The sequence below is a fragment of the Taudactylus pleione genome, unplaced genomic scaffold (genome assembly GCF_031769625.1).
Source record: "Taudactylus pleione unplaced genomic scaffold, aTauple2 ptg000041l, whole genome shotgun sequence".
Classification (NCBI taxonomy): domain Eukaryota; kingdom Metazoa; phylum Chordata; class Amphibia; order Anura; family Myobatrachidae; genus Taudactylus; species Taudactylus pleione.
The window spans coordinates 53,403,515-53,418,399 of NW_028284443.1; the positions used below are offsets into that span (position 1 = coordinate 53,403,515).

The 14,885-nt window shown below is 39.8% G+C and overlaps 1 protein-coding gene and 1 pseudogene across 2 annotated transcripts in view; both read right to left on the bottom strand.

Annotated features, from left to right (window-relative positions):
* Positions 1-865: 865 nt before the first annotated feature.
* On the bottom strand, positions 866-984 carry LOC148538177 (5S ribosomal RNA; annotated as a pseudogene).
* Positions 985-3,109: 2,125 nt separating this feature from the next.
* JADE3 (jade family PHD finger 3) overlaps positions 3,110-14,885 on the bottom strand; it is a 93,159-nt gene continuing 81,383 nt past the window's right edge. For both annotated transcript variants that reach the window (XM_088458754.1, XM_088458760.1), the window contains exons 10-11: positions 12,608-12,725; positions 3,110-7,161 (exon numbers count right to left, since the gene is read on the bottom strand). In XM_088458754.1, coding sequence (XP_088314880.1) covers positions 6,275-7,161; positions 12,608-12,725 — 1,005 coding nt within the window. In that variant the 3' untranslated portion in view covers positions 3,110-6,274. The remainder of the gene's footprint in view (positions 7,162-12,607; positions 12,726-14,885) is intronic.

Below are 14,885 nucleotides of genomic sequence, written 5' to 3' on the forward strand. Positions count from 1 at the left end.
GTGTCCAGATTTGGTGCATGCTAAACTCCTTTTTTTTCTTTTACATGTTAAATTCAACAAATATATAACAAATGTTGCAAGTGTATTAGGTGATGAGCGACTGACGTATATTAGTGCAATAATAAAGAGAAATGTGAAATTCAACTAACAAAATATAATGCATTAATGCAGACCATGCGTGTCTGCATTAATGATGTTGCGTCCGCCATTTTGTTGGAGTCTTATGTGCGGCTGTATTAATGGTCTGGTTTGACTCATCCCGATAGGCGCTCCACACTTTCTCCCACTATCTTCATTAGTGGATGCCATCAAGTCTAATCCCTGCTGGGCACTGTGGTAGGCGCTTGCGTGTCTTATTCCTGTCATTGATATTACTGTTACCATAGTAACCAGGACGACATCTTCCCATATGCAGCTGATAATTCAAAAGGAGGACAAATTAGTGAATATGTTTACACATAAATAAGATACGGAGCCTGGCTAGTAACACAAATTGCATCCCACATTATAGTGTGTTTGAAATCTAATTGATAACGTAAATCACATCATAGGAATGCAGTAGAGATAAGCGGCATAATGTTATTAAAAAATAGATATTTGTATAGTTCTATTTATATGAGGTGTTAATAGACCAAACTCCAGGGTAAATGTGAAGAATATGAAAAAACGTATATTAAAAAAATAAATAAAAAAAAAATAAAAAATAGGTGCAATAAATTAGATAGAATAAAGTCAGTGTATCATATTGCAGGTCAGTCAGCAAAGGTATCTTCATTTTCTTATATTCCATAAAGATTCGACTCGTATGTGGCCCATAATCCTTATGGTGAACTGAGTGGCTAATATACGCCCTACTGTGGATATTATACTACAACACTGGGTATTCCCAGGTGGTCTCCCATCCAAGTACTGACCCAGCCCAATTGTGCTTAGCTTCCAAGATCAGACGAGATTGGGCGTCAGTACAATGGTAAGGTTCTAGATAATGTAAAGAATATCCACAGCTACCAACTCATCCATCATAGGAAGGGGGCAATTTCATAACTTTCGTTAAACCCATTTGGAGCCATTGTATTAAGTTGGAAGATCCAAAACATTTCCCTCCGCGAAAGTTTGTTGCTTAAATCTCCTCCTCGTTCTCCCAAAGTCACATGTTCAATTGCTTTAAAAGTGTATTCTTCAGGGTTAGACTTTCTTATTGAGTTTTATGTACTTGTTTTCATTTTTTCCCTCTGTGATACTGGCTTTTAATATATAAATATATGAATTCTACTCGCTTTTTTAATCGCTTTTAAACGGTTAAATTATGTTTAGTATTTTTTAGATTATTTATAAGCACCTTTTGCACATTGTGGATGATTAATTTATCAGAAAACTTTGTGCTTATTCAAGCAGTATCTACTTTCATGTATGTTTTGTGTATTTATTTTATTATTAAATTGTGATTATATATTTTTTATCTATATACACGTGTGTATTATATTTTGTTAGTTGAATTGCACATTTCACTTTATTATTGCACTAATATACGTCAGTCGCTCATCACCTAATACACTTGCAACATTTTACTACTAAGGGCTACTCCATAAGTCCTTTCACATTGGGCTTAGCCGACACCCTATTATACTAAGGGAGTACGTATATTTCTATATATCCTGAGTAATCCTCTGAACTAACTCCAAGTTGGCGCCGACACTTCTTTGTGTGTTAAAATATATAACAAAAGTCAGGTTTTAATTTACACCCTGTAAAGGTTGTTTTAACTTCATTTCACTTAGAGATTCCATAAAGGATGCAATTTGACTATAGTTGAGTAAGCAATTGTATTAACATGTAGTTTATGGATTAGAGAAAACACACACACAGCTAATTGATATTTCCAGAGGTAGACTGCTTGTGATCAAAGGTCAAACATAGAAATAACTAAACATGAATATATAACTTTGCTGACTACAGCTGATATGTTCAGTGGATTTAGGTTCTTGTTTTGGTGGATGGCAAAATGCACAGGTCTGCAGTTCTTCCTACTGTGCATTATACAGGAGTAGTCAATGTAGACACCTAGGGGTCAATCCAATTAGGTTGCTATTTTCACTTCGAATTCACATAGCCAATTCATTTTGCAAATCAATTAGCAACTCACACTAATCAGACTGAATTCGCATCTTTCCATTAGCATCTCCCTGAGGGTGAGAGATGGAAAGGAAAATCTTTATTTTAAGGTTACAATGTCAGGACACAGTGCTGAACCCCTTGGACACCTCCCCCTAATGACGAATTAGGCATTTGGAAGTTTCCAATTAGCTTAATAAGTCCAATGTAATTTTTTGGGGTAAAAAAAAGGTCCTCAATTTACCCAAAATCAACTTTTTAATTAGTTTAGGCACCCCAAATTTAATTACAATAATTTTTTAGTTGAAAATTGTTTTTTATAATTTTTTTTCAATGTGCCCTCAAAGTACCCCAAAATCACTCTTTTTCCTACTCTTAATTTTTTTTTGCATTGTTTCATTTGTTTGAGATATAAAAAAAAGAAAAACTTTTTTTTTTTTATCATTTTCTTTCACTTAAAAAACCCCACACAAATCAGCCATTTGACACCATTTAAAAACCTACAGTACCCTCCTAATGTCCACAAACAGCCTTCTATACAGTCCTGCTAACAAAATTACCCACTTTGGGGGGACCAGGATGGTCTCCCCACATTTTCATGCATTTCTCTCAAATCTCATTTGGCAGTCAATTCGCACCCCCCTGCTGCGAGCAGTGCGAATAGGTATTTTTAATTGGATTGGAGAATGCTCGGGAGCGTGCTTCGCTGCGAAGTTTGCAAGTTTCAAGAAATGACCTCATAACTCGCAATTTGCACCTAATTGGATTGACCCCTTAGATTTATAGGATAAGCAGATTTTGGAAGCTGCTGCTATAAGTCATTTTTATCCTCTTCATATCTTTTACTGAATACAGGGAATTACACAATCATGGTTACAGCAATGGGGATTGTTGCTCGTAAAAAGATCTACAAGACTTGCGACTAATTCACACTTTTGTCTGTACAATGTGTATTTTATAATATATATTGTGGTTATTAAAGTGCTCAGAGAGGTCAAACTCAAAATATCAGGTTGCCAAATACATAATTTAATGAAAAAGTACTTGTAAAACAGGGACATCAGAAAAGGATCAGTCCGTCTTTTAAAATTGAATATATACATATTTATATATATGTGTAAAAAAAACCAAAAGCAAACACAAAAGTTTAAAATAGAAAGTGACTTTAAATAATCATACATGGACAGGGAGTGAGCAGATTTGTAGATGCAGTTTCAATTCTTTTTGTTATGAGGCTCCTTCATTAACTTCAATTAAACAATATGCACCAAGGATTCACTACCATCCTTATTGCCTGCCAGTCAGAGCTACTGATCATTGCAGACAGCTTAGCACCCATGTAACACTGCTGAGGAAATCAATGGATGGCAATGAAAGGCAGAGCCGGTCCAACGCATGCACCATTGGTTGGCCGGTATGTTAAAAGATAAAGGCCATTATTGAGCAAATGGCTGATTTTCATTTGCTCCCATATATATTAATAGGTTTTCATTCCAACCAGTTGGATGGTTGAGCAGACAATCTTAATGTGTATGGCCAACTTTAGCAAGACAAGCTAAATATGGGACTTCATTAGTGAGCAAGACTAACCAATAGTTACCAGTGATTTATATTAAGCTGGGCAAACACTGAGCGATGTGTACCCAGCCGATATGCCGGCCTGACATATCAGATCCTGGGTACACATCAGAATGAAGTAATGAGCGACAGAACAATCCGTCATTCCGCCCTTCATTACCTGCAACAGGGCCGCATGCGATATCGTCTTGTTGGACTTGCAGCACAGCTGAATGGACAATACGGCTTGCGATCGCGGGAGTGCTCATACTGGCCGTACACACTGAGGGATGCAGCAGATATGTTGTTCCGATTCAGCCGGAAACGACATATCGTGCTGACATCGTCTTAGTGTGTACCCGGGTCTTAGGCTCAGTACATATGAGAAGGAAAGTGCTGCTATTCAACATATTAATGCACAATTAGGAAAGTTTAAAACCATAGGTGGATTTGGGGAAGTGCATTTTACTTCACTCAATCATTAAAAAAAAAAAAAAAATCCCCTTCACATGAACAAGACAAGTGGTCTGTTGTAAAGTGAAACGGTCCTTGGGTTTCATCTGTTTTACAGGTGAGTGGTTGTCTCTGGGATGGATAAATAGTGTTAAGTAAATAAAAAAAGAGATGCAAAGTTGATTTTTACTTTCAGTGTGCATCAGTCACTGCAATTTTACCATGAATATTAATGCGTATTTGTATTTTTCAATGTTTGATGTAATAATAGATTCTGTATTGGGCTATGCAGCCGTAGTAATATATAAATGCTTACACCTTTTGCAATAATCCAAGGGGCGGTCTCCACATTGCATACATAAATTATTAACAGATGAAAGCTGCTTTCACATCCCACAGATCAGGGGATCTCAGTTACTCTGTAGAGTCTTCTATGATCTCCCTGAGCCAAACATGACACATTGTGAAATTGTGCACACATAAAGGAAGTAACAATTGTGCAATTTACCAATAAGTAGATTTTGTTGTATGAAGACTGACACACTGCACATGGGTCTTTTTTCTTTTTTTAGCGGTAGGATCATGTATCCCATGTGCAAAGATACAGCCCAATGACAGGCACTAAGTTGCATTATCTTCTTCATGTACTCCTGATTAATTACCAGATTATTAGAAATAATTTGACCACCACCTAACAATGTAACAGGCCATAAATCCATATGCATCTCTTCATGTGTCCATTTGAGATTTTGTGGGATATGCCAACTGTAAGATGACCAGCTCACATCTATTGGAATTAGTAATAAAGTATTCCCATGTTGCGGAGGGACAGCCACGCTTCTCAAGTACTGTCTTCTTAAATTAATAAAAGTAAAATATATGCCCACTGATCCACTAACAGAAAAATGATAACATTGTTAGCATTGAACTGGCTAGCTTGACTACCACACATTAAAACATCAATCAATCAGACCAATGGGCTGAATTATTAAATAGAGAAAAGTCCCATCTCTGGGTGACCCGTGTCAGAAAAAAGATTCATTGGATCTCACCAGCAATCCTCCTTCTGTTATTGGAATAGTGATAGCAAAGGCTGTTCAATGAACAAATGCTTTATTATTTGAATAAAGCATTTTTTCACATGTGAATTATTGCAAATTATTTTGTTGCATATTTTTTTCCATTTTAAACTTATTTTAAACATTTTTTAAACACTTACCGATGCTGGCCAGTATAGCCAAACAGCCAAGTATCATTGAGCTGTCTAGACAATATTTTATTATTAAATGATGGCGATTGGAGGTTTTCTATTGCTGCGATAAGTCAGCCTCATCATCTGTATTCAATAAATAGGCCCAATAGTGCCCCCAAAAATTAAATAAATAAATATGAATGGAAAAAAGCACATTTGTAGAATGTAGTCCCAATACCTGAAGTATTGCAATTGTTTGGGAAAACAATTAAAAGGAGGTGCATATTCAGAGCAGAAATAAAGGGCAAAGCATACTGTAGTGTACATTTTCAGTGCCAGTTTCCAGAAGACGTGCAGATCATGTGGATGATCCTTTTTACTTCTGTCACGTACTAAGCTCATGTACCTGGGTGACAATGTGACTGGAATTTGATAAGTAAACGTACATCTCTGTAAACAATATTCACACATTGGCATCTGGTACTTGACTGGTTAATGTATTTACAAATTCATGAAACAATTAGCAATTTCTATACATTGCCATTAAAAAGCCAGCCGGTGAAAGCTGGGTATTTACAGAAACAGAAGCCAAAGCTTTCACCTGCAAGCCAAGATATTTAAAAGCATATGAAATCATGGTAGAGGGTTTTGTTGTCCCATAAATTAAGCAACATGTATATATTTGGATCTAATACTTTAAGAACATTTTGTTGGTACAAAGAATATAAAAATGTACATGTGCATATCAATCTATATTCTTTCCTGCTAAAGAGAGAGGAACACTTGTGGTCTCTCTGCACCTCGGTGTTGACAATTTATATCCATCCTTGGAAAAGCTTTAGATAAAACGTGAATATATTTTCCTATATCACTGTACTTTAGTGTGGATTCCAGGCCCTCTTTTTGGCATGTAGATATGCACTAGCACAAAATGAATCTGGGGTTGAAATAAACACACTGTCACCTCTGTCCTGAACTGTGTGGAATCATAGTCTTTTTGTTTCTACTACGACTGTTTCTGCTAGAGTCTCTATTAGGACTTTCTTGACTTGAGCTGACTCTCCTTAGTCGCATGTGGTCCTTATTCTCATCACTTTCAGCTTCAGAGTCACTTAATTCTAGGTCAGGACAATAGCCATCACTGTCCTGGTAAGGGGTACCAGATGATTGGCAATCAAGAGGCTGTTTTTTCCACAAGCGTTCTTTTGCAGATTGCCTCCTTTGAGGCTTTTCACAACCCCGAAGATCTTCTGTGGTCCTCACTAGGCTATTTGTGGTCTCTTTGAAGGACCTGCTAAACTGTTCCATGTTGGATTTTCTAAGGTTGCTGTGGCTAGACAAATGAGTTGTGATTAAAGACTCCTGCTCATGTGATACCTGGCTGGAGCTGTCTCTCTGAGTTTTGTCCCCAGCAGAACGTAACACTCCATTAGACTTGGTTGACCTCATATGTTCATGTTGCACTTTCCCACTTCCATTTGAAGACTGTCCATGGATTACAGCTTGTAGAGACAAAGGTTTTCCTGAGCCTCTAAACCGTGAAGCTTGCTGGGACACTGGGTCCGGGATCTCTGTCCGGGTATTATTAGTTTCTAGCAATCCATTGCTTCTTTGCTCAGAGGCATATCTGGAGTAGTGTTTAGTGTGGAGCTCAGAAGACCCCTTTTGTGGCTCTCTGCTACCACCATGATGAGAACTATTGCAGTCAGCAAGGCCAGATCTGTTTCCAGTTTTCACAGAGTTTTTTTTAAAGTCTATTGGTGAGAATTTTGGCATCTTCAACTTCAAAGTGATTCTTGGAGGAGGATAGAATAATGTATTTTCAAGAGCACTTGAAAAAGGTTGTCCTAAACACGTGAAAGAAAGAAAGGATTAAACATTAGCAGATAAACTGTGTGCAGTAATAAACTTATAAGCTAGTGTGGCACACATCCATATTACACATATTTCAGATTTACATAGTCACTAAAATAGAAGATTTAGTTAGCAATGACTGGACAAAACCCTAATAGCTCCAATTTATTTATTGTGAGCAGTGTTCTCCCCAGGCTGTTTTCCGCGGGCGCAGCGCTGGGCAGAAACAGCCTGCCGCCCGGCACTTTTCCCCGCCGACCCCCGCTGTGGAACGTTGGCCTCTGAAGTGACCGGAAGCTAAAGAAGCCTCCGATCGCTTCAGAGGCCAGCCTACCCAGTGATGCACTGTGCAGGTGACGTCATGACGTCACCTGCGATGTCAGGAGCCTGCCCCGCGTGCCTGCTGGATCTAGTTAGATCCAGTCAGAGGGAGCGGCCAGCAAGTAAAGGTAAGTGCTGGGCTGGGGCTACGACCAGTCTGGGGGCACTATTTAAGTCTTGGGGCACTGCATAAGGTACACTGTTAAACCTGGGGGCACTGCATAAGGAACACTATTAAACCTGGAGGCACTGCATAAGGGGCCAGCCTGGAAGCACTGCATAAGGGACACTATTTAAGCCTGGGGGCACTGCATAGGGGGGCCAGTCTGGGGGCACTATTTAAGCCTGGGGGCACTACATAAGGGACCAGTCTGGAGGCACTACATAGGGGCACTACTTCAGCCAGGGGGCAATGCATAAGGGCAAAGGTAAACTACAGGGGGCAATGCATAAAGGGGAAAACTACAGGGGGCACTGTATAATGTGCACTTTTGACTGAGAGCCAGTGGGGGAGCAGCCTGAGACCTGTCGGGCTGGATTGGTAAGAGAGATACCCCTTTTCCCGGCGCGCGCATAATTACGAAGGCCCCCACCCAGCTACTTTTGGATGCCACCCGGCTGGAAAAAATTTCTGGGGAGAACACTGGTGAGTGTAAAATATACCTATGCTCAGAGTACTGGAATGATGCTACAATTACAACAAAATTTGTTTAAGAATTTAAGGTGATTAATTACGGTAAGTTAAAAGCAAGTGAACTGTACAGTCAGACTGGCTAAACTTTAATTCGGATTGTCAAAAAAATAATGTAGACCAGTGGTTCACAAACGGTCCACTGCAGCGGCCTCACAGGGGTACCGCATACAGGTGGTCTGGTCTAAAATGAAAAGATTTAGGCCAGCATCTTTGTAGACTGGGTCGTAAGCTGACTGTAGCCTTACAGAGGCAGTATGAGGCAACTTACATAATACAGTGCTGCTTGGTGCAGGCAGAATACAATGCAAGTAGTGTCCCCTCTCCTTCACTGACTCAATCTTGCACCTCCCCACCCCATGTTTTCCCATTTTCTGTTTGTCTGGATACTTAAAACAGTGAGTGTAGACAATCTTATGTGTGTACCTGTCTAAGACTTCCCATCTGTGTCTCTCTGCTCCCTGTAATGTGTATCCTGCCTCCCACTGTAACACCTTCCCATCAGCTCCTACTCCTCCTTTCCTATCTACTCCAACAAACTGTACCCTTGCACCACACCTTCTCCCCCCCTTCTGCTCAGTGTGATAGGCAAAGTCAGTGCTGGTAGCTGTTAATCAGAAGTGACAAAAGGTCCCCATACACGGTGCGATATGCACCTTGCGACGCGACGGGGAATCCGACAGACGACATATCGGGTGGTCCCCACACATGGTGCGATCAGGTAGCCACCCACCCGATATGCCAGCACCCCCCTCCTCCACCCGCATAGCGCTGCAAGGGATTGTACATCGCATCCCCCAGATCAACTGAATATGCAGAAAGATCTGGAGGTGCGATGTACGACCCCACGGGAGTGCGCTCGGTCCGATATCATGCCCATACACAGTGCGATATAGCAGCGATATCGTACCAATGTGTCGGATCAGCTGCTAAATCGCACAGTGTATGGGGGTCAAAACAGAAGAGCAACTGTATCCAACACCATATGACAGAACCCAAGGAGAGCTAATAAACACAATTTTCTGTGTTTTTTTTTTTTTTTTAGGTTTTGCTAAGTATCAACAGTAAACGTTTTGTTCAGGGGTGCAACGAAAAAATGACTAAGTGTGCCATCAACCGATAAAGTTGGTAACCACTGATGTGAGCAAATATACCAACATATACAAAACACACTTGCTGGCAAGCATTCACTTGGTGTTAAGTTCAACACTGACTGCAGCAGTCATGAGCATTGACTCTCGATACCTAGGGGTAAATTTACTAAAGTGAGCGTTTTTAGAAGCGAGTTTTAAAAGTGATGTTGCCCATAGCAACCAATCAGATTCTAGCTATAATCTTCTAGAAGGTGCTAGTTAAATGTTAAGTAGAATCTCATTGGTTGCTATGGGCAACATCACTTTTAAAACTCACTTCTAAAAACTCACTTTAATAAATTTACGCCCTAGTATCATGCTGCAGGGATGCTTTGAGACTACACTTTGAAAGCTGTTCAAAGTAATGAAAATATACAACATATTGTCTTCTTTTGCTAGCAGGTGTTTTTCAATGACCCTGTGTATAGGATCTTAAGACTTCATGAAAAAAAGGAGAGAGTGGGGTGGGGAGAGTTGGAATTGGAGATAATCCAAACAATCCAAAGCAAAAGTTGTGTCAAGAATATCAATTGGTTTCACATATTCAGACTGCAGCCAAAACAGTGCTGTCACAGAGTAGCCTCTATGTGGCTGCCAAGTTAGATGGCTGCTGCTACCTAATTACAGCACCTGGCCCTGGCTTGCATGAGACAGAATAACAGTATACCTCTAGCACTGACTATAACAATGAACCCATAGAGAGAGATGATGCATATGTACGGAGAGGTCTCCTGTACTCCATCTCCAACAAAACATATAGGAATTTTAGCAGCATAAATGTCTTTATAAAATACTGTACATGCCACGTATCAGCAGGCAGAGATCAATAGGTTTTGCTTCTGAAAATGCATGTGTGGGGCTGGGAATAGAAAATTCTGCACATGTGCATACTGACATTTAATAAAACCCTGCAGTAGAAAAGTTTAGTTTCTGAACTGCATCCTTTTAGCAAAATTGTACCTGATGACTTAGCACTTTCAAAATATAACATCTGCAGATTTTGCCATTTAAATTGTACATATTCTGGTATTATGTTTTTATATTCCGAATTCAGTAACGAAAACACCAGAATATGTTGCACTATGTTTTAATGCTCTAAAACGAATACTGGCTGTTCGTACTGCTCATACCAATCACACATATGTAAAAGAAGTACAATTTGAGCACCAACTAAAAAAAAAAAAAAAAAACACTAAACACAAAAAGTTGCTTACGTAAACAAGTTACTAATAACATCCAAAAATATATATCTAAAAGTTTAAAGAACTCGACAGAACTGACGTATCAAGAAACATTTTATTTCCAGTACAAAGAAGACTTCCTGTCTATAATTTAAGCCCCATCATTTGCAGGATCGCTAGCTATTGTGACTGGTATTGCAGGGCTTGACCCCAAATAGTTTGATTAGGGGCTATGTATTTCTCTTCAGTACCTTCCACGCAGCCATTGGGAAAGGAGGAGAATAGTAAGTCACAACAAATAATAAGTCAAATGGTAGGTAATAAGAAGTCAAAAATAGACCATTACTGCATAATTAACAAAACATCCGATAAAAATAAACATTACAATAGCAGCACAATACTAAAAATTGTTTGATTGGCTTTTCAATAGCACCTTCCAAATTTACTAAATATGCTTCATGTTGGAATTTTTCCTTAACAAGCATATAAATGAAGCATATTTAGTAAATTTGGAAAGGTGCTATTGAAAAGTCAAATAATTTTTAGTATTGTGATGTTTATTTTTATCGGATGTTGAAATGTATTGTTAATTATGCTGTAATGGTCTATTTTGAATTTTTATTGTGAATCATTTTTATTTAGTAGACTATTTTAATAAATTAAATAATTATTAATTTCTATTGGTGGAACAGCGCTTTTTTTCATGGAAGATGATAGCTTCATAAGAAATTACTTTTTCTAGTATTATTTAAATGAAATTAACAGGTCCAGCCTTAGCTGCAATAACTCTTTTCATATGAGTTTTCCTCATTTAGTTGTAAGGAAAAGCATTTTATAGTGGCCTTCTTGCAGTTGTTCCCACTTCTAGAAGTCCATATTGCACTGTTGAAGCAACAATCAGTGCACCACCAGCTGCAAGTCCATACTTGTTTTATCTGGACAAATCATTTTTCTAATGCTGAGCATATACTGTCAGATAAAATGCCTGTCAGACCGACAGACATTTTTTCTGGCAGGCGGACACCCAACAGATATGGAGGACGCATTTGGTATGACTGGCGGTTCAAATCCCGGCAACGTCAGCCCCACAGAGGAGGAAATCCTGATCGTCCTAAAGGTAAGTATAAACTAATCTAATTCTACCCCCTAACCTTCCTTTAGGGTGCCTAACCCTAACCTCCCCCCCCCCTTCCCCGCTGCCTAAACCTAAGTCCTCCGGGCGGTGCCTAACCCTAACCCTCCCTCCTCCTAACCTAACCCCAACCTCCTGGGGGGGGGGGTGCCTAACCCTAAGTCCCCCCCCGGGAGCCCCTAACCTAACCCTCCCTCCCCCTGCGGCTCTCCACGCCCGGCAACCCTTCGATTGGGATGCCGGGCGCCGGTAAAATGACAGGCGTCTAGATTTAGACGCCTGTCATTTAACCCTCGCCGGGATTAAGTAGTTGGGAAGCAGTATGTCGGCATTGCGACGGCCGGCTTCCTGAACGTATACCATTGCGTACATACACTGTGAAATATCTTAGTGTATTGGTCCCGATATCTAAGCTCCGTCCCTGTGGAGGAGACATTTCCCCATTCCTTCCCTGTGAGGGAACAGAGGAAATTTCTGTCAGTCAGCCGTGTCTGGGCATACACTGCCCAATGCGGCTGACCTTTAACTTACAAAATATTGCATCGGACAGGCATGCTGGATGATCCGGCATGCCCTACCGATCGATATTTTACCCTCGGTCGCCTGCACACACACAGTACAATTATTGGGGAGATCCGCTGATATCGGACGGATCGCCCTGTTAATTGTATAGTGTATGCCCAGCATAATCAATAGTTTGTCAGTTCGGGGTGTCTTATATTTCTATCAGCATGACACAGAGCCGGTCTCAGTGAATTTTAAGCAGTCTTGAAACACTAGATTCCAATACAGTGATTTATGTATGCCTTCCATATAACCCCCACATTTTAACCACAAAAATGAAAATTTTCTCAATTTATATGGTCACCACTTTATTATTCGTATGGGCCTTTAAAGAAACCTTTATTATATATACATTCACACACACACATATTTATATACACTTAGCCTTGTAAGAGGATCTACTGAAAAGTGGTTTACCTGCTGCCATCTCCTGATTGACAAGTTGTACTTGCAGATTGAAAATTTGCTCATGTACTTTGCTGTGGGACAATTTGAGTTTCTCTCTTCTATTCACCATGTAACAAAGGTTTCTTACCTGTTAATATAGAATAAATAAATAAAAATCAATTTGTACACAGACCTTTTTTGATTACTTATCTCTTAAAAGAGACACCAGCCTCAAAAATGCTTCTTGATTAAATGTGCTTAATAAAGGGGAATGTATATGGTAGACATATCTTTGCATGTTATTATTATTACAAGTTATTTATATAGAGCACACATATTCCACAGCTCTTTACAGAGTATATTTGGCCACTCACATCAGTCCCTGCCCCAATAGAGCTTACAATTTATGTTCCCCACCACATGCTCACACACATACACACTAGGGATCATTTTTGTTGGGAGACAATTGACCTACTAGTATAATTTTGGAGTGTGCGAGGAAACGAGAGCTCCAGACAAAACCCATGCAAGCACAGGGAGAATATACAAACTCCACACAGTTAGGGCCGTAGTGGGAATCGAACCCACAACCTCTGTGCTGTAAGGCAGTAATGCTAATCATTACACTGTCTATTATTAACAATTAATAATTTTGGGAGTTGTGTCTGCTATTGCGTACCCTGCTTTATAATAGGTTTGGTTATTTGTGGCCAAACTATGCACCCAATAATGTTATCCACTACCTCCCATATGTTGCAGATTCTTTTCTTAGAGGCAACACCTCAGATATCGTAAAATAATTAACAGAAAGTACTGGAAGGAGATTATGGGGAAGAGAAGGTACATAATGGAACTATATGAAATAATGACTAGCCCCATCATGTAAAAAATAAATTATATATACACACACACATATATATATATATATATACATACATACACACACACTCACACATACACAAAGACATAGATATATATCTATATACTATGACTCTGGGGGGCGGTGGCGCTGCGGGTGCTTCTCTCCTCCCTTGGTTGCCTGTGTTCCTGTGGCGGCGAGGGGATGATGTCACTGGTATGCGCCTCCGTCTTCAGATGCTGGGTTGATTGGACTACACGTGGTGGGGTATGTGTATAAAGTGAATATTATGTTATTTTTGTATGTGGTTGACCTTGAAAACGGAGCAATAAAGAGCTCCGAAACGTTGGTGCATTACCTGCATGTCTGCTGATATTTTTACACCTGAGTGCCGCTGTGACAAAGGTATATGTTTGGGCTTCCAGCTGGAAGCCATTACGGAGGGCACTCGCGAGATACAGTTCAGAATAGCCGGGTGCCCTCCGCAGTCAGCCTCAGGAACAAGACGGACTGTATATAATAACCACAAAGCGGCACTCCGTAAAAGAGGACTCAAATCAGCCGTACTTACTCTGCAACGTTTCAGCGCTTTAATCTGCACTTTTGTAAAGCATAAAATACATATATTATATGCTTGACAAAAGCACAGATTAAAGAGCTGAAACGTTGCAGAGTAAGTACATCTGATTTGAGTCCTCTTTTACGGAGTGCTGCTTTGTGGTTATTATATACAGTTCGTCTTGTTCATGAGGCTGACTGCGGAGGGCACCCGGCTATTCTGAACTGTATCTCACGAGTGCCGGATCATGGACGTGTATGTATGTATGTAGAGAAACTGCAAGGTAACGGCACTCCTCAATATGTGCAAATCACTGCAATAAATACCAAAAATCCAGTGCCTTCCAAACAGCTGTACACACAGTGCAAAGAAGTTGTCATATGTCCATGATGGCGGCACTCAGGAAAAAAGACACTCGCAGGGTGAGTAACCAGCGTTTCAATGCTGTTACTTTAGTGCATTTTCGTCATCTTGCACCCTGACGAAAATGCACTATACAGCATGGAAACATTGGTTACTCACCCTGTGAGTGTCTTTTTTTCCTGAGTGCCGCCATCATAGAGATATATATATATATACATAGATATAGAGAGAGAGAGAGAGAGAGAGATTCTATATATATATATATATATATATATATATATATATATATATATATATAGAGAGAGAGAGAGAGAGAGAGAGAGAGAGAGAGAGAGAGAGAGAGAGAGAGAGAGAGAGAGAGAGAGAGAGAGAGAGAGAGAGAGAGAGAGAGAGAGAGAGAGAGAGAGAGAGAGAGAGAGAGAGAGAGAGAGAGGGAGAGATTCTATATATATATATATATATATATAGATAGATAGAGAGAGAGAGAGAGAGAGAGAGAGAGATTATATATATATATATGCACATAC